The 20,964-nt window shown below is 35.8% G+C and overlaps 2 protein-coding genes across 2 annotated transcripts in view; one reads left to right on the top strand and one right to left on the bottom strand.

The window, feature by feature from the left end:
• LOC117399818 (large ribosomal subunit protein uL13m-like) overlaps positions 1–4,044 on the bottom strand; it is a 37,329-nt gene extending 33,285 nt beyond the window's left edge. The window contains exons 1-2 of the mRNA XM_033999203.3: positions 3,891–4,044; positions 1,233–1,356 (exon numbers count right to left, since the gene is read on the bottom strand). Of these exons, the coding sequence (XP_033855094.1) occupies positions 1,233–1,356; positions 3,891–3,917 (151 nt within the window). The 5' untranslated portion in view covers positions 3,918–4,044. The remainder of the gene's footprint in view (positions 1–1,232; positions 1,357–3,890) is intronic.
• Positions 4,045–4,232: 188 nt separating this feature from the next.
• Positions 4,233–20,964, top strand: part of LOC117400243 (mdm2-binding protein-like) — a 40,840-nt gene continuing 24,108 nt past the window's right edge. The window contains exons 1-11 of the mRNA XM_033999875.3: positions 4,233–4,440; positions 5,856–5,939; positions 6,039–6,112; positions 6,953–7,098; positions 9,250–9,308; positions 10,978–11,122; positions 11,393–11,507; positions 12,159–12,290; positions 16,730–16,824; positions 17,720–17,792; positions 18,215–18,332. Coding sequence (XP_033855766.3) covers positions 4,368–4,440; positions 5,856–5,939; positions 6,039–6,112; positions 6,953–7,098; positions 9,250–9,308; positions 10,978–11,122; positions 11,393–11,507; positions 12,159–12,290; positions 16,730–16,824; positions 17,720–17,792; positions 18,215–18,332 — 1,114 coding nt within the window. The 5' untranslated portion in view covers positions 4,233–4,367. The remainder of the gene's footprint in view (positions 4,441–5,855; positions 5,940–6,038; positions 6,113–6,952; positions 7,099–9,249; positions 9,309–10,977; positions 11,123–11,392; positions 11,508–12,158; positions 12,291–16,729; positions 16,825–17,719; positions 17,793–18,214; positions 18,333–20,964) is intronic.

Below are 20,964 nucleotides of genomic sequence, written 5' to 3'. Positions count from 1 at the left end.
AGCTCCATATCTAGCCGTCCAGGTCGACGTTGATTCATGGTTGTAAAATAAATGAAAAGACGGGCAGAAAAAGTAACTTAATTTGGTGCGTTAAAACTAATTTTTACATGATTAAAACACATTTTGGGGGCATTTTGACTTCAGATATGTTTAAGTTAGTTAAAACTGAAATGTAATAAACTATTTTGGATTTTGTTTGTTGAAATCTAAAATTTTGTTTGACCACCCAACCAGTAGTGATGAAAATTGTTTAGTGTGTTTTACTGAGTGTATCACAATCTGGGGATACAAATATATGGAGGCTGTATGTCTGTATATCCAACTGTCTGTCTGTCTATGTGAGACTTACATTTTTACAATTACAGAGAAAACTGGTTGTGATTGAACTTTCTATGGACCTTCTTTAGCATAAGTCATTCACAGTCTCATAATGTGGTGGTATTTAGAGGCTATTTGTCTATCCATTTGTCCATCTGTCACACATACAGTACAGTACACAGTATTTATCTAGAGAACATCCAATTGTGATTAAACTTGCAACAGACATACTCTTGTTATTGACTGCATGATCATCTTGTGATATATAGAGGCTGTCTGCCTGTATGACACATTTACATTTTGTACATAGAGAACTGCTTGATGACGAAACTTGAAGAGTACAAGTTACTGAGGTCATCTGAATTTGGAGGATAGTGTATGTCAAACATGGATGTTTACATGTGCCTACAGTGGACTTATTGTAGATCTTGGTGATCTGTTTTGTCAGGTTACTGATGGGTGACATCTGGTGCTTTTTATCAAATGCAATGTCATAGATCTGTTGCACGTTTCTCACAAATTTCAGGTTTACGTTTGATGGGTATATGTGTAGGTTCTGCATTGAAAATGCATGCATCATAAAGCTTCTGGCTAAGAGAAAAGGGGAAGCCAAAATTGCTTTATTGATGATTAAGGTCTCTGTAGTATGTTTTGGATATTAGTTTGCATACATGCTAATAAAATACAGTACTTGCAATTGTTACAGAGCACACTTTAAAATTATGAAAACAGTTGAAAACGTGAATGTTAAAAATTGTAAATATAGTTATAAAGTTCTCAGGTTACCTGCAAAATTTAAAATAAGCAATTAGGATCTTAATAGGCATGAAGCAAATATGCAACATTAAACACTACATGTTTTCACCAATGAATGGTTGCGTAAAAGATTCCATAGAAAACTGGTTACTACTTACTCAGTGCATGGTATATAGGTTTATGCTTTCCTTGCAGTCTTATTGAACACATGCTGGCAATTTTTCCTGGTGGCTGCATCTTGGCATCAATTAAGTACCATGATCTGGCAAATGTGGCCCATTGCTATGAAACAAAGACCCCAAAGACAAACAGACAATTTTCAGATTTCATATGTGACGTTTTAATGGCTTCTGATGTCTTTCAGACATTTCTAAATTGTAGCTTGTCAAATTTTTACTTTAACATTTGGTCCACTTTTGCTGGAATGACTTTCATATAACTAAATGCTGTAAATCTGTACCACATTGATTAAACATTTACACCTCTATGTAAACAATCATTTAAGTAGCAGGCATATTTTTTTTTAAAAGGAGTCAATTTAGCATGTATAATTTTACTCTTATGTATTTAAAATATTGGAAAATCATTGTAATATTATTATTATTTTATTATTTATTTCTTAGCAGACGCCCTTATAAGTCCAAAATGCTCCATTACATTTATGAAGTAGCCAATTTTATGGCACAGATCTCATCCCTATGCACAAAATGGTTTATTTTATTTGATTTGATTCACTTTGTGCCCACAGGGCCAGCTGCTTGATGAGATTCTGGGATCAATAAGCTACTAACAACCAAACAGTTCTGCGAGGAAGGATTAACAGCAATCTAACTGCGATTCATTGCATGAACCATAAACTGTAGCTCACTGCTCATGACGCTGTTCGAACAGTAAATGAAGCAAGTCATTTTCAGCTATTGACAGATTGGCTGTATTCGTTTTTCTCACAAAGTCTGAAGAATCAGAGGCAACTTGAAGCCATGGCTGCTGAGCTCTGTGGCCATGTACATAAGGTTGGTTGAGTTTTTGACATCCACTGGCTGTCACCTTCCTGCACATCGGTGACTGCTGTATGGGAAAGTTACCCTGCCCTTGTTAAGTTCTTTAGAAACGGTTCAACAGACAGTTCACGTTCTTCATGGGACAAAGCAAAATGTGCTGGTCTACTGGGGCAGATGACAAACTGGCTGTTTGTTATGGAATTATCCAGAATGAAAGACACTAAAAGGCCAGTCCCTGTTTCTTCAGAACAGGAATTCCACTGCCATCACTGAGATTAATGTTGCATTAAAAGCCCTATGTGCTATGAGGACAGGGATGAAACAAATACCAGCGCCATGAATGACGAATTCTCAAGAACCAGTGCATTAAAGGGGCTCCAATCGCAGAATGAAATACACTTTTCAGTTTTCAGTTCTTCCAAGCTTTAGTTGACAACATCAAAAGAAGATTTGATGATAAAGGGGTCCTGGAAGAGGTAGCCATACTCAACCCTTCATCATGGTCTGTAGAAGAGGATGCCAGAATTTTGTTTGGGAAGTTATGAATCTGTGCTAAACTGTGAAAATAAACGTTTCACAACCTCTAAACATAAAGGAATTCAAAGAGTACAAAGATACTCAGTACGTGGGGGATAGCCTGAAGAGACTGGTCACCACAGTTGGTGTAATTCCTTTGTCCACTGCTGAATGTGAATGTGGGTTTAGTGCAATGAACCTTATTCTGATGGACCAGAGAAGCTGAATGTATGTCAGCACACTCAACAGCATGCTGTTTATTTCAATTAACAGCCCCAACCTTCATGCTTTCCAAACTGAGAAATATGCCGAGTTGTGGATTAAAGAGGGACACCACGCTGCTGACAGCACTACAGTAAAGAAAAGAAAGGAGGAAACCATCTCCCACCATACCAAACTGTTTTGTTAGAATGATCCAGCCTCATCCATTGGCGAAATCGGTACGTTTATAACCTTTAATTTCTTATCTTACTTATGTCAATAAAAAATGTTAGTCAAACACTGATTTAAGTAAGGGATAATACGTTTTGAATCTGTACATGTGGGACTTAAATCACTCCAAGATGTTTTTCATATATTTGTTTTTAATTGTGTTGTGCCTTTACAACTTCATGTCGCCAGGGGTCCCCAAAGCAGCTAAGGTTGTTTGTTAAGGGAAATATTTTGTGTTTTTGTGTGTGTGTGTGTGTGTGTGTGTGTGTGTGTGTGTGTGTGTGTGTGTGTATATTGTAGGCTGCCTTTTGATACCGTATCCATAAAAAATAACTGCATTTATCCTGCATGATGGCAGATTTGACAAATGCGTGATTCCTAAAGATTTTTTAGTAGTTGATTCGGTATAAGTAACTTAGTGATGCTCTTCACTGTTTACATTGTGCACTACAGATGTATCAAGGCTTGCAATGATGTTTTTTTTTTTTTGTCTATTTTATCCCCCCTCCCCTGGAAACTACAGCATTACCCCATCTACCCATTTCCGTGGTTAGAAATTTATGTTTTTATTGATAAATGTTAACAATTTTCTAGTAAGGTTTTGTAAATGGAACCCTTTCGTTCTACATCTATATAGGCTACCTTACTTACCTTGGCAAGACATATTCCCTATTTGGGAACAACTTAGTATTCTATTACATGTATATGCTGTGATCGTAATCACTCTCTCCTTAATTAAATAATGAAGACAGACCTTCTTTGTAACACTTTACAAATCCAGTAGGGAAGGCATTGATTAAAAAAAAAAATGCCGGTAGCATCAACGACGTATCTAAATATCACAACATATCGCTTATTTGGTCTTACCTGTGCTGCTTTCGTAAAACTGGACATGACCGACAACAAAACACTATTTTAAATCCAAAATAGCCTTTTTTGTACAACTCGTGAGTATCAATTCTGACCCCCAATGTGACACCTGGTGCAACAGTGCAAACCACCCGACAAGAATTACTAAGGACAAAATGTACCATTTACAAAAACAAAACATGTTTTTGTAAAGTGGTAAATATAAAACTAAAGACGGCAATATAAATAAGTAAATACGTTTTTAACCCATTTATATTGTTTAAAGTAAAACTTATGGAAAACCGCGCTCAAACAATACTACGAGAAAATAAAAGTAATACGTCCACCTCCGTATACTTGTTTCCAGTCGGATGTGTTTTTACAATATTTTTCTTGTGGAAGCGGAAGTTTCATTGTTGCTGGCGCGGGTAATACAATTTTTACGAACTAGAAAAGTTAAGCATTTTGTCAGTGTACTGATTGAATAAGAAAATAATGGATAGGTACGTGTTGTGTTCCATTTGGAACACAAATAATAATTTTGGAAAAGACTATGAAGATGTTCCAGGTAAGTAAAATATACCTACATTTTTTTTTTTTTTTTTTTTAATAATAAAAGCTGTTTTTTCTTTTAGTTTTACATATGTACGTCTGTGGGGTGATCGTGACAGTACGTCCAGTGGCACCTCAGTTTGATTGGGGTACAGTAAACCTACATTTTAGGAAACATCAAAAACTCAAAACATATCAATTGTTTTGTTGTGTCACACGAGTAAGCAACTGGCATTGTATTTAATTTGTAATATTATGATACTAATAGATGCCAAATATTTGCCTCATTAAATTACACTACAGTAAGTAATTAATTATAATATAATTTAAGTGTAACATGTGTGGGATAAGGTTTGTCTGTCTCCAAAAATATACAATTATAAGTTAGAAGGTTTCTCATGTTTATAAATAATTAATGCATTCTTTCATTCATTTTGACAGTTGAGACCTGCCAAGTTAAGTGGAATCACTAATAATAAGCAATCAAGATTTGCAACACATTCTTGCTATTCTTTGAAAGCGCTAAAGCCTGTCACCTATGCATGCTGTACACGACTTGAATTTAAGATATACTTGGTAGCATTTTGCAACCCAAAACTCTTAATGTGCTACCAGTTGTTGTATGCAGTAGCATTTTGATGATACCTTGCGCTGTAGTATGTGTGACCGACTCTGAGTGAACACGTGCATAATTATTTTATTTTAATTGTTAATATCTTTCTTATAGTGGGAAATCACTGTTTGTATCATTAGAAACACATACATACGTTTTGATTGAAATACACCATGTGATAATTTGGGATATTAAGTGCATTTAAAACAGTATTTCTATTATTAGCCAAATAAACCGTTACTGAATAAGGCATTTATTTCTACCTATTTCCAGGCAGGTAGCAAATCCTCACTACTGCATTAAAAAGTTCACTTCTGGTCCTGATAATGTATAACATTGGGTCACAGGTGATTGCGGTTGCACAGCAGCATTACAGACTCCAAAGAAAATGTTTGAGATTATCCTGTGTTGATTTTACACTTGAAATATTTTGCATTTCCAACAAGAGACATTTCCAAGCCAAGTTGGTCTATACAGTATTTGTATTACCAATGTCTTGTCCACTTATTATTTTATCTGCTATTCAAAAGAGAGATGTTGTGCATAGCATCGATGCCCACAAGGATACCAAGGTCAGAAGATCACCAGGAATGTGATATTTTGGGAAATACACCATACACGTTTATAGTCTTAAAATAAGTATTTCAACAAAGTCTCCCAGGCAAAAAAGATGGATTAGAAGGTCTGAGTATCTTTTTATACTTTAAATACATAATCAAGATTCAGAATTAAACATATATTAATTTGAATGAAAACTTCAATATTTTTTATATCAATACTTTTTAATAATGTCATTGTATTTCTTTTTTTTTAAACAGGACTGACAGCAGCTAGTAATATTTATGAATTGTTGAAAGCAAACTCCACTATCACTACCAAATCAAAGAGGTCATCATTTCCAGGTATTGTGTTGGACTTGGCAGTTATTGAAGATTATTATTTATTATTTAACCAGGAACTAGAAACAATTAAAACCAGTGTATTCTTTTTTCTTTTTCCAGCCTGCTCTCTTAGTGGTGTACCTGCTACACAGAGGTGTTATTTTGCAATTCAGGCATTGCATGGAAATTCACAGGTAAAAAGCCCTTTCCAATTCCTAGTGTTGGCACGCTGAGGTACATTTCAAATCTAAAATAAGGCAATCATTTCCACCAGTACAAAGGTGTGTAATTGAGGCACCCAGAACAGTAACGTGCCATAAAGCTGAATAAGAGAGATTTTGAAAAAGACGATTGTGTGCCGGTCATGTGGTTTCAAAACATGAAATCAGTGTGCTTTTAGTTGCTTTGGGTGAATAGGAGCAGCCTCTGCCAGAGTATTATACTGCACCAGGGAACACCTGAACTGCATCTGTTTTTATTGGTAATGTAGGGCTAACCACAAATAGCTGGCAACTGTTTGTGGAAAATCCCGTTCCAATTCTGAATGCACTCACCCCCATTTTATGCAGGGGATTCTGTTATTATTGAAGCATTAAATATACTGTTGCTCAAAAGAGGCTATTTTGAGGTGTCAGTGATGATTAATTGATTGTAGCCCGATTTTATAGAAATCTTTTCCTATTTTCAAGTAGTGTATCTTGTTCAATCAACCTGTAAATACAATACTAACTATCATTTAAATAAACCTGCTTGCAGATTTAGTCCTACACACTATGATTTTCTTTCTGTTTCCTGACATTAAACTATTTATAATTGGCATTAACATTGACATTAAAATAGTTATAATTAGATTATATAACGAATAAAGCCTACAGTATTTAAACAAGACTGTATGCAATTATTGGTACACTTTTGACCAAATGTTTTATGGTTAAATTGTGGATCTATTGTAATGACTAGCTAATACCTATAACATCTGCACCCTTCTTTCATTAATGCGGTCTTGTGATTCTTCCTTTTGTATGTGTGTTTAGTTCTGCAGCTCAGAATGGGAAGAAATCGTCTCAACATTACCCAAAAATGATAGTGAAGAGTTGTGTCAAACCATCGAGTCCTGTCAGAATGCTATTCAGAGCTATGAGGAAGAAGAGGACCCCACAGAATCCCAATCCAAGACAGAGTATGTACTGTGAAGTTATCAATTGTGAGATGGTGCTTTGGAGATTCATATCTACAATGTCTCATGCTTACCTTGAAAGTTGTTCATGCATTCGATACAGTTGCATTTCTGGTAGAACAACTGTTAAGCCTTTCCTACATTAAAAAAAAATATATATATATATATATATATATATATATATATATATATATATATATATATACACTGTGTATATATATATATACTTTTTACACTTGTACAATTATTGTTATATTTTGCTTAACTACTGTATCCATAACTATTTAATAGTGCTGAATTTAGAAATACAAAAAGAAACTGACAAACGTTTCAAATTTGAAGACATTGAAAAAGACTTCTAGTTGAAATATTTGTTTCTTTTAGTATTCCTATTATTCGATGGATTTTTCAGGTCATTTATACATGTTCAGTAATGAAAATATGGAAATATCACACGATTGAGAGATGCACAGGAATAAATGAAAGGGGGTGTTTAGGTCAGTGTGACATTGAAGGGAAGATGCCTGTCAAAACTGTGCATGAATATAGTGCCATTGTCTCTCCTGCCTTTCATTACTATTGTTGTTTTTTTTAAAAAAATCAGAAACATATATACAGTGAAATTTGATATAAAGTTTGAGAATCGTTTTAGTTACTGTGTATCTAAAACTATGAAACAGTATCCTGAACCCTGTAAAAGAAGAAATTAAGGTCATCATTAACATTATTGGGGTGGAATCCAGCATGTAAACACAATTAAGTAACAACAGAGGGAGCTCTCACCCCAATGATGCTGTATTACAGTCAGCACTCAGATACATGTGTGTCGCGTTTCACCGCCCTTGTATTAAGAAACAAATCAATTCCATATATATATATATATATATATATATATATATATATATATATATATATATATATATATATATATATATATATATGTAGATGTAACATATTACTGCACTTGCCCGTCACACACGATTTTTGACTCCATCACCAGTTTTCTGATACAAAGCCCATCTCTTCAATGTTACAATGTATTTGTTTATCCGTCACAGCCCACATTCTTTTCTTTTTTTTCTCGCATGCCAAATCAGTCTGTCTTTATTGTCAGTTACACAGTGCTGCCTCCAATTTCACCTGATGAAAATGCAGCAAAAACAAAGTAAACAAGACAAGCTGCAGTAATGTAAAACAGTTCATCGTTAAACAGTTTTAGATACTGTGGTGCATTTTTAAATCTTTGATCTTTAGTTGCTTTTGTGCATGTTCATTTGCAAGTGAACTGTGATGTTAGGGCCTTATCAAGCACTATATTCTGCAATTTTCAAGACTTTGGATAATGTTTTAATTCTGGAAACTGGTGGTTTTTTATTTATTTATTTGCTAAATTGCATTGCCTTTTATGTTTTACGCAGCTCTGTGCATGGGTAACATTTTGACTTCAGTTTGCTGTTGGGTCGCTAATGGGGTATTTTACATACTGCTACAATACATACCAGATTTAAACGTATGTACTGTATCGTCTCTTTTGGAAAGTGATATTTTCAGAATCATATTGTTCTAAATATTAAATTACTTCTTCTGTTGAAAATATAGTGTACCAACAAAACCAACTACAGTACATCTTATTTATTTTTTTGTTTGCCCTGGAAAAACGGACAAGGGTTGAAACAGGCCAAAATGAAATAAACAGATCTGAGTCACACTTGTTTAACCGTCACTGAAGTCACACTTTTATAGGGTCAGGTATGTGAATGCTGACTGTATAGCTTCGCTCTCCAAAAATTTATACTGCATGAACATGTTAATGATGTATTATATTTGACATGAAAATGTTACACTGTTTAGGGCATTATGTACTGTATGCTTGAAACAACTCAAAGAAGATGTATCAGCTACTTAATAGTCAGTGAGGTAGCCTGGTACACAGGCTGTTGGGACTCAAATTTGTAATCTGTCTAAATAGTTTTATTTATGCTGGATGGGCACACCACTGTAAAACAGATGTGTTTATCTCTATCATCATCTGTCCTATTTTAAAAATAAAGTAAAACATTTAATAAAGTACAACACAGTGAGTGGTAAACAGAAGGGTACATAGAGGATGTTTTGGTATAATTATTAAATAATTCAAGTTTTCCATCATTACAGACTGTTTGAAGTGGCTGCTGAGAGTTTGCACCAGTTATCGGACAAGCTTCCCCCACCAGGTATTCTTTTTTTTTTTATATATACCCTTCAGAAAAAGAAACGCATAGCAGATATTTTTTTATTCAATCTCTTAAAAATTGCAACAAAACTTGATCAAAAGAATTGTATTTTATTAAGCACGTTTTGCTGACAGAGTGTCACAGTCAGGATCGAAAACGGATGATGTACATCGAAACGTCAAAACCCGTGAATATACTCAAAATTAACACAATTTGCTTAAGACTTGCAATATTCACATGCATTCACTGCACGTGCAACATGCCGAGATGTGGCTATAAAAGTGGAGGGTTCTCAGCTTGCATGTCTCATCTGTGTTCGCTGTAGACACATTTGAAGTTATGCTATGACTTGCCGAGGCTCAACGGAATAATGCTATTGGACATTTGGAAGCCGACAAGTCTCAGTGCACCGTGGCACCGCGTCTGAATGTTTCCCAGAGCACTATAGGACGATACCAGCAACGTGGAACAACACTTGACTGCCCAAGATCCGGTAGACCACGTGTGACGACGGCAGCCCATTACAGATTTATACAGCTATGTCATTTAAGTGACGGGTTCTCCACTGCAGCCTCTGCAACATCTGCAATACCAGAAATGTGTAGAATTTCTGACCAGACTGTCAGAAACCACCTACGGGAGGCAGGTATCCGAACAAGAAGGCCAGTTAAAGGAGTGATTCTTGCACCACAAAATCATTGACTACGACTTCATTGGTGTCATACTCGCAGAGTACGGCCCATAGAGAAACATGGTGTTCAGTGATGAATCCAGATTTCTACTTCGATGTGCAGATGGAAGAGCCCGGGTATACAGGCAACGTCATGAACATTTTGCGGCCAACTGTGTGCGACAGGTTGACAGGTTTCAGTGGTAGGAGTGTCAAGGTGTGGGCGGCAATCTCAGACAGTGGCAGAACCAACCTTGTTCATGTTCAAGGCAACCTGACAGCTCAGCGCTATTGTCATGAGATCATATGGCCTCATGTGATCCCGTTGATGCAAGACCGCACACAGCCTGGGCCACCACAGCTTTCCTCACTCAGAACAGTGTTCAAGTGCTTCCCTGGCCGTATTGATCACCAGATCTGAACCCCATTGAGCATTTGTGAGATGAGCTTGATCGACGTGTGCCCCGAGCCACAGACGTTACAAGGACTTTTCCAGGCACTTGAGCAAGAGTGGGTTGCCATTCCCTGGCATGTTATCCAGGCTCTGATTTGATCCATGGGCAGGAGATCAGCAGGCCGTCATCGATGCCAATGGTGGGTATAGCCGTTACTGATTTCTGTTGACCTTGAATTTTGTTTGACCTTTGAAAGTGACTTTATTGACTGTATTAATGATTTCTGTACAGGTTAAGGTTATTTTACTATGCAAACTGCCATACTAATGCTATAAAAAGTACATTCAAAACACCTATGCGTTTCTTTTTTTTGAAAAGTGTGTGTGTATATATATATATATATATATATATATATATATATATATAATGTTGTATTTATTTATTTGTCATCAGTGGGATACTGCCACTCTCAGTTGCCTGATTTAAGATAATCCTTGAGGTTTATTATATGAAAATATATGAAAAAGCACTACGTCTTGCGTTACAGCGTCTCCATTTCCACACAAGCTATTGTACTGATTGTTTATTTCCTGTTATTGTTCAGGGAAGGCTCTCTTGGATATTATCTTATTGACCACTGATAATGAGGCTCCCAAACTGAAAGAATTTCTCCCAGTTCTCGGGTCACTGAAGCATATGAAAGAGTGGCATTCTGCAAAGATAACCATTGCAACAAAAGAAGCAATAGGGTATGGATTGTATTTCTGTGATTTCAATTGAATGTTAAATGTAACTTTAATATATTTCAATAACAATGCATCTTATATTACAATACGTGAATGAGCATGCTATCAATGTAAAGCCAAGGAGAAAGTCCTTCATGGTCACTCATTTTTAATTAGATAATGGTTTGACTGAAACTACACATACTGTTACCCTTCAATAACTTATTGGTTTTTTTCAGACAACAGTGATTTCAATTTTTAAGCAATGCATTTTTTAAATTTTCTTTTCTGCAGGTGGCAGAGACCTGCAGCTTATTTATCGGCACATTTTTCTGATCCTGATCAACTTGAAAGGTGCATCGAGATGAACGAAATATGGAGGGGAAATATCTTAATTCGAGAGAAAAAGGTCGGGTTTACATAAAGTTCCCTCAAATTTCATAAACACATTTGGGAAGTTTTTTTTAATTTTTTTATTTCCTATTCCTAACTTGTCCAACAGGGGCATTGTGATTATATGAGCTAACATACATTGCATGAACTTACTGTTGAAGTACAATCTGTATGTTTCATGTAATATTCTGAACTGGCAAGTAAACCTCCATGCTAACCTGCTAATTTAGATGTTGTTCAGGTCTTTGCTTTGTTAACTCAACACAAAACTGCATACAACGTTGGGAAGTCTGTAAGATAACAGAGTTTGACATTATTATTATTATTTATTCCTTAGCAGACGCCCTTATCCAGGGCGACTTACAATGGTTACAAGATATCACATTATTTTTACATACAATTACCCATTTATACAGTTGGGTTTTTAATGGAGCAATCTAGGTAAAGTACCTTGCTCAAGGGTACAGCAGCAGTGTCCCCACCGGGGATTGAACCCACAACCCTCCGGTCAAGAGTCCAGAGCCCTAACCACTACTCCACACTGCTCCACACATTATTGATACTAGTGGCAGTTGATTCTTTACTGATCAGATGAAGAACAACCACCTTTTTTTAACAACACCTGACCTTTTTTTGTTTTTTTTTGTCTAATTTGTATTTCTTTTAGTTTGCATCAGAAGTCAAGTTTTCAGGATTCAGCTTAAAAGGTGCCTGTAGAAGCTCATGGAGTAGTTTACTGTGTCCGGATGCTTCAGAGACTGACAGTCAGACTTCAAGAACCAATAAACTGTATTCAGAGGTAGGGCTGCCTGATTTCTTCCTGTATGTATTATACAATGTTTAGAAAACAATGTATGAATGTGTATTTATTATGTAGTAAATCACTAGATCTGCCTTGTATCACAATAATTAGGCTTGGAATACTTTAAGCAAACTAAGACAAACTATCTTTTAGCACTAAGTAAAGACTACCCTAGGAAACTGAATAGTTTTGGTGTCTTGTACTAATAATTAAATACAAGGGGCATGTGTATTTGCATATTGGATAAGTTCACTGTTCTGCTGTTTTCAGTGGAAGTTAGTATAGTGCTAGAGTGGTCTGCAGTTTTTAGTGGTTTTTTGTTCCTAGATCTGCATATCTGGGTCTGCAGGGTTGAAAGAGTTAAATTCCACATATTTATATATTAGCCTTGTTAGACCACCTGTCTAACAAATGTCCATCTTTCTACATAGCAAATAAATGTTAAAGGGTACATAAGGACATTTTAATTTTGTGGACCTCTCAGAACTACATTTCCCACCATCCTCCTGCTCACTAGTAAATCCATCTCAGTTACATATGTGAGCAGGAGGATGATGGGGAATGTAGTTCTGAGGTCCATGCGGGTACATGTGAAGCCATCTTGAGGCAGGGAATGCAATTTAAAAGTTTTAAAAAAGTGGTCAAAATGTAAAACAATTTTTTTTTTAAAACAATACACACACCTTACGTAAACAGTTGTAGCAACACATGGGAACTGTAACACAATAAAATAAAAAGGACCTTATGTACACTTTAAGAGTTTAATCAATGTTTGCAACAGAGCCTGATCTTGCCTGTCTATTTTTGAAGCTGTACGCAGCTGTGAAAAGGATCTGTTAGCAGCTTCTTAAGCGACTCCCGTGGAAGAACTTTAGATATTCTTTTATGCTGTTCCTTTCAAATTAAAAATGATTTGCTTCTAGAATGGATCCCTGAGCTGTAGTCTGAAGACAATACTGTATTTTGCAAACAGTCCGTGACTGTAAATTTAATTCACAGCACTCTGCTGCTTTCTAGTAATCCAGCAGAATGCAAAAATGAAAGCATATATAAAATTATTGTGGAATATTAGTGATTTGACACAATGCAGGAAAAAGTGCTTTTACAATGTTCAAGAATAATAATAATAAAAACACACCTTGCATTCTGCACATTAGCATAGCAAGTTTTAGAATATTCAAAAGGAAGTGGTTCAGAGTTTTGCCTACATTTAATAGTTTGATCTTCTTTGTTGCACTATCTTTAAAGAGGGAAACTAGAAGGTAAAGCAACTATTGGCTTTAGATGGAAAGCTCTATACCGTGGGGAAACATTTGTCAGTTGTTGTTAAAAACACAGTTTCATTTGTGCATTAATTTCTCAAGTGTACCAAATTCTGGGGAGTTGTTTCATCCATTTGTGTTCATGAGATACCTAACATAAACCACATTATATGGAGAAAGTGGTTTGAGTGTAGTTGTATGCATACAAAAGAAGAGCTGGTAAGATTGGTGAAAGCTTGCAAAATGCCCATTTTGATGACCATAGACATTTTTCTCTATGTGCAGGGGATGACATCCATTTTTATCTTGTAAACATCGCAGTATATCCAGTTCATGCTCCCTACAGTATTGTGGAAACAGAAAACCAGCATTGTTGCAGGAAGCAGTGTGCACTGCAATCCTTAGATATTTTCTCATGGTGAACGCTCCCGAGTAAATGTTGAGAAATGTATTGCCCAGTGGATTTATGACCAATGATGTTTGATTAAAAATGTAAAACGACTCTGCAATATGTTTAAACTGACAATGGGAGACTTCAAACTGGGATCTAATTTGATGCAGTGATTCATCAACATGTAATTTGAAGCTCGGGAAATTTAAAGATGGATGATCAATATTGCCCACAGCTTTTAGAGCAGCTTAATCTCACTGTTTTTGGTCCCCTCATTTATTGGCTTGAAATACTGCTAAATGTTTAAATCGCCTAAAAAATAAGTTTCCCTTATTTTAAAGTGCTAACCTGAGATCACAAATGAGCTAATACTGCAGAACCCATGTCGTATACGTAAATCAGTACTTTCATGACAATACATCCTCTTAACACTTGGCAAAACGATGAGTGTTGAATCTATAAACAAAGCTGGCATTATGTGGAAAACATTGACAACATTGTTAATGTCAGCAATGAAAACATAGCATGCATTTCATATGGATTTAAGTGACTATCACATCAGTTACATATACAGGTACACAATACAGCCTGAACTGTAACAAATATGTAACTTTTCTTTTGTGTTCCTAGTTTACTGTTTTAGTTTCTAAGTTTCTTCTTTTAAATCTAAATCGAATATGCAAATTAGTTACTATAGCTCATGTTGCATCCGAGTTTTCAGATGGTTTGGTCGTTTACAACATTAAATTACACCGTGTAACAATTTTTATTTTTTTTTTGGTTCCTGGGTAGTAAGTGTTATTTCCTAATTGCTTATGCCTCAAAAGTATAGAAAATGGCTATTATTCCCCACAAACTTTGCTTTTGTGACCAGGACAGTGATATTTTGAAATTTACCTATTTTCCAGAACATTCCAGATAGATTCAGTGCTGAGTAAACTTGGAGTAACTTCTAGAACTTTCCAGTAATATAAATAGTAGTATAAATACAGGGGCCTTAAGCCCACCAGTTCAGTTTAGTTCCAGCTGCCTAAGTGGATGCATATCTGCATTTTTCTGAGATGGCATCAAGAGGCTGCAAGCATCCAGCAGATGCATTTTGCTATGTCTGCGGCCAATTTATCAAGACGAGAGCGAAAAAGTACTCCGTAGAAGCATCTGCTAAGATGTGTGAGGCATACAAGGCATATTTCGGCATGCCTGTCGGGGATCAAGACAAACCCTGGGCACCTCATTTCACCTGCGAGCACTGCAAAAAAACTCTGGAAGGTAAGATGGACAATTGTTGCTTGGAATTTTATGTTATAAAATTTGTTAAAATTTTTAAAATTGTAAAAGTTTTAAATTTTCAATGTTATTGAAAAAATATATCATATATGAAAAATGTTGCGAGAATCTCTTACACATTAGTCATGGGTGAAATAAATGTATTTTTGTAGGATGGTACAGAGGGGAAAAGAGAGCCATGAAGTTCGCTATCCCAAGAATTTGGCGGGAACCCACTGACCACTCAAGCAACTGCTACTTCTGCATGGTGGACCCTTCCAAGCGGACCGAGTTCTCTGTGGGGAGGAACAACGTCAAGTGGGAGCCACTGGTGGACCCCCGGAAGGTGCTGATGCCACCACTGCACATCAATTTGGGCCTTATGAAACAGTTTGTCAGAGCTCTAGATAAGGAGTTGGCAGCCTTCAAGTACCTTCAAGACTTCTTCCCTAAGCTGTCTGAGGCAAAGGTCAAAGCCGGTGTCTTCGTCGGACCACAGATAAAGAAGATCCTGGAGTGCAATGAATTCCCCAAGAAGCTCACTGGTAAGGAGAAAGCGGCTTGGAACAGCTTTGTCGCAGTGGTTCGGGGCTTCCGGGGCAATCACAAGGCCGAAAACTATGTGGAGCTGGTTGAGACTCTGGTGAAGAACTACGGCACAATGGGCTGTAGGATGTCCCTCAAAGTCCATATCCTTGATGCTCATCTTGATAAATTCAAGGAGAACATGGGAGCGTACTCGGAGGAGCAAGGCGAGCGCTTCCACCAGGATATACTGGACTTTGAACGCCGCTACCAAGGACAGTATAACGAGAACATGATGGGAGACTACATTTGGGGGCTGATTCGTGAAAGTGATTTACAGTATAATCGTAAATCTCGAAAAACTACTCACTTCTAAATCTTTTGTAGTCATTTTTGTATTACTTTAGTATAAATACATGTTAATTTGGATTCATATGTTGTTTTTTTCTGACTTTATGTGAACGAAAAGACACAAATTCGCCCGTTTTCTCATTGGAAATAGGTAAATTTCAAAATATCACTGTCCTGGTCACAAAAGCAAAGTTTGTGGGGAATAATAGCCATTTTCTATACTTTTGAGGCATAAGCAATTAGGAAATAACACTTACTACCCAGGAACAAAAATTGTGTTACATAGTGTTATTATAGAGGTATCTTAATTAAGCAGCAGCAAGGTTTTACTGTAAACTGGATGGCCAATGCATTAGATAATGGTCATAATGGAGGGGTTGTCTTGTAGTTCAAAATGAGGACTGGAAGTCTGGTTTTGAATTGCTGAATGACCACAGATTTTATATGCATTCTTGTGTAAAACCTTTGAAGCTGTGAACTGGTATGTGCAGGATTGTCAGATTAGGTGCTGAATGGACTGTACGTACAGGATTTGCTGGTAATCAAAAACAAGATGGTAATAGAGTTGTATCCTGTTTCATGTTTAACAATAATGTTGCTAACATTATGGTTCCATATTCCATGGTCTCTCTCTTTCTCAGGTATTCCATTATTACAAGCCGGTGTTAAATTTGATACAGGTGGTGTCAGTCTCTGACTTCCCAGTCTACTTCTGCTCCAACACAGAGTTTGAACTGTATCCTTTTCAATCCAACTTGCACAACTGTTTCATTTATGTCAGTGCAACATAAAACCAAACAGTCATTGAGTTTGTAACTGGGGCTTTAAAATCAATTTCCTGACCTTAAATTAGCTTTAGTTCCCGTGCTCTTGTTGCTTAGTCCAACTTTCATTTTAAGTACACTGCAGATTAAACATTGACTATTATTGAACACTTTGAAGACAATATTAACACACAAATCCAAAAAGGATTGCATTCCTTAACAGAAGTTATTTTTTAGATCAGGTCCTAAATAATATAAAGATGACCATTGTTGACAGAGAGACAGCTTTTTAATATAGTTTGCAATGATGGATTCAAAATACCTTCTAAAATAGTCAAGCCAAGTTGTAAAAATAAAAAAACAATAATAATAATTAAACAAAAATGAAAAACCCATTGTTATAAATATAATTGTACTGCTTTCATTTTACTCTCAATAATAATAATAATAATAATAATAATAATTATAATAATAATAATACATGTTGCACGACATTGTTGCAGAAGGCTACTGCACTCTGGATTGCCCTGCAGCAGCATTTTCTTGGAGCAAACTCTTTTACATACATACTTTTTGTCAACATGTGTTAACGTTGTAGATTTGATCTTGCAGCAAAAGCTTTGAGTATAAATGAACTTGGAACATTTTATTCAGCCATTTTGATTCTGCACTGTTACATAAGCAATGCTAAGTAAGAGTTTAGAACATGTAACATTTATTTTTTTCTGAATTTAATTTATATATATATTGACCATGTGAACAAAATAAGCTTTATCCTAGATATGCTCTACTACCTGCTGCTGTTTAATTAGTTGTACCAGTGTTATTCTAATTTAGTGAGGAGAGTGCCTTAACACTTCTGGCCAGCTGTGTATCAACAAAAGCGGAGGAAGGCAAATCAAAACTTCTTTTGGACCAGCTTGCTACAGTGCAGGGGAAGGTTTGGATTTTGATTCTATTATGTATCTGTTTAACTTAATATTTTCTCAATGTATTTAGCTTTGTTTACAGTAATTACTAGAAGTTACCATTATGTCATGCACAGTGTATTGATTTAAAATTCCAAATACAACTTGTACTAAACACCTGAGAAGTAATTTAGTCCTACAAAAGTACACTCTTTTTATTTTGAGTAGTACTGTAGTAAAATGTTTTGTTTTAATAGATATAGTGAACTGACCCACACACAACCAGGTTGCGCTCGCATGATGATGATTAGGCCCTCTTAATAACACAATAATGTTCTCATCAATTCAGTCATTAGTGTTGTGCTTTCCTATTGCTCATTAATTTGCTGGCATAAATTCCCATGGCTGACCACAACCCATTCGTTGATTTGATGGTGTTTATTTCCAACTACAGGTAGGAGCTTTGTTCACTTTGTCCTGCACTGTAAGCAGCGTGGTAATCCCACCAACAAGTCAGTTAAGCACAAGGAAATGGAAAGAATACATAGCTAAGAAGCCAAAATTCATTTCCGGTAGGTGGACAATGGTCTTCTTTTTTTTTTTTTTTTTTTCTTTTAATGTGTGTGTTCTGAAAGGGGAGTAACCTTTTATACCTTAAAGAGTAGGTAGCAGGATTTCAAAAAAATAAAGCTTTACACATCCCCAGGTGTTGCTACAGCTTTTTTTAATAACATACCTGTAAATTTTTTTTTTCATTGTTAACATCCGGACAACTTTTTACACTTATAACTTTAAAGTTTGTTTCAAAGCTCTTCTCAAAATGGCCACTCTAGTACCCTGATAGTGTAAGGGTTATGCCCATATTGTCAAACAGGTAATACAGCAATAACAATCCATGATGTTGTACGGAACAGAAAATCCAGAGCACTTGTTGTTATGTTTGTTTTGTTTATTAAATCGCTCTTCCTGCAGTGATTTAGATGACAGATCTCAAACCTCAGTGCACTAGAGTACCCATTTTGAAAATAGCTTTGAAACAGACTTTGCAGGTACGTTATTTGAACAGTTATTTGAACAGTTGTAGCAGCACGTGGGGCTGTGTAACTCTATATTTTCCGGAACCCTGCTATTTAACCTATAAGTTGTATTTTACTAGTTACAAACGGTCTTCATTCTGTGTAGCTACTTAAATAAAACATTACTATTGAATTTGTTATAAGAAAATATATAAAGCGCAATAAAAATTAATATAAAAATAAAACACATAGCTTGTGGTATGTTGCAAAGTGGAAGGTAGGAAGCAGAACCTACATTAGCTGTGTGAAATGGACCGAATGGATGGGTCAGTTAATTGCTGATAATTTAGGTGAGTTGTGTGGTGTCTAACCTTGTGTTTTTTTAAGAAAAAGTGGGGGAAATTAAAAATCTGACTAGCATGCATTTTTTAAATTAATTTTTTTGTAAGTGGGCAGCAAAATATGTATTTCGATTGTAAATTAGCTGTGTATTATTACGAACCATAACAATTAAATACTCAATAGTAATTTTAAAATTCTACAAGAAACTTGAATTCAATGACAAGAGTTTCGACTAGAAGTCTTGAAGAAATTGAATTTAAGTTTCTGTAAGTGTAAATTATTTAGAAAATAATCAATTATCATATACGTTTTCAAATGATCACTGATTTGAACAGACTTTTACGTCATTGTAATTCAGATTAGTTATCCTTTAATGTTTGTCCCACAGAGTTTCTAGTCCATTGTACTTCAGGTAAATTCAATTTTACACAGTAAACTTTATTCATTGTCTTGTATAGCCCCTTGAATTCTTGCCTTGCAAAAGTATTCAGACCCCTGACCAATTCTCTCATATTGCTGAATTACAAATGGTACATTGAAATTTCGTTCTGTTTGATATTTTATTTTAAAACACTGAAACTCAAAATCAATTATTGTAAGGTGACATTGGTTTTATGTTGGGAAATATTTTTAAGAAAAATAAAAAACTGAAATATCTTGCTAAATAAATAAACACCTGACTCCGTTTTGGAGCGCTGACTACACAGGTAACTCCCTGACTACCTCACAGGATGGCTAAGCCGTTTACCTGTAACACAAACAACTTTACACAAACCACACAGGTTTAAATTGCACACTCTTTTTCCTCTCGACTGCTCGGAAGCAGAGCACCTCATCTGCTTCCTTCTCCTCAGCAGCCCCGAGCAAACTCACTGCTATCTTTAAATACCCTGCACCTGGTTCTGATTTAACAATAATTACCAGGTGCAGGGGATAATTAATAATAAAACAATTAACAAATTAAATTCAACAATAAAGCAAAACCATTAAACAATAAACCAAATACAATTAAATTAAACAAATGTGCATTCCGCACATGTTTTCCTGCAGGGAGACTTTAACCCCCTTCCTGCTGTCTTACAATTATATATATATATATATATATATATATATATATACACATACATATACGTATACGTACACTACCGGTCAAAAGTTTTAGAACACCCCCATTTTTCCAGTTTTTATTGAAATTTAAGCAGTTCAAGTCCAGTGAATAACCTGAAATGGTACAAAGGTAAGCGGTAAACTGCCAGAGGTTTAAAAAAAAAAAGTTTAGGTTACCAAAAACTGAAAAATAATGTACATTTCAGAGTTATACAAAAAGGCCTTTTTCAGGGAACAAATAATGGGTTAACAACTTACAGCTGTTCTGCAGCAATGGAAGTAAATTAAGCCTTGAAAGTTGATGCTAACAATTCCTACAGGTGTCCCAACTTTTGTTGATTACTTACAAACCCTCTGTCTGTATAAAAGCAGTGTTGGAACAGACTGTGTTACTACACCCTCTTAAGCATTATTTGGACAGTATTGTACTGCAGGAAGTAGTATATTGGCGAGAAAAAGGCAATTAACAAAGGAAGACAGACTGACCATTATAACCCTTAAAAGTGTAGGTCTTTCCTTTAGAGAAATTGCAAAGAAAGCCAAGGTGTCAGTGAGTACAGTTTCCTACACCATCAAAAGGCACTTGGAAACTGGAGGAAACTCTGACAGGAAGAGGTCTGGCAGACCCAAAGCCACAACAGAATCAGAAGACAAGTTTCTGAGAGTCAACAGCTTGCGTGATAGGTGGCTCACAGGACAACAGCTTCAAGCACAGCTTAACACTGGTCGAAGTAAGCAA

The sequence above is a fragment of the Acipenser ruthenus genome, chromosome 4, assembly GCF_902713425.1.
Source record: "Acipenser ruthenus chromosome 4, fAciRut3.2 maternal haplotype, whole genome shotgun sequence".
Classification (NCBI taxonomy): Eukaryota; Metazoa; Chordata; class Actinopteri; order Acipenseriformes; family Acipenseridae; genus Acipenser; species Acipenser ruthenus.
Note: the sequence above shows the minus strand (reverse complement) of the source record. Positions and strands in the feature narration are given on the sequence as shown.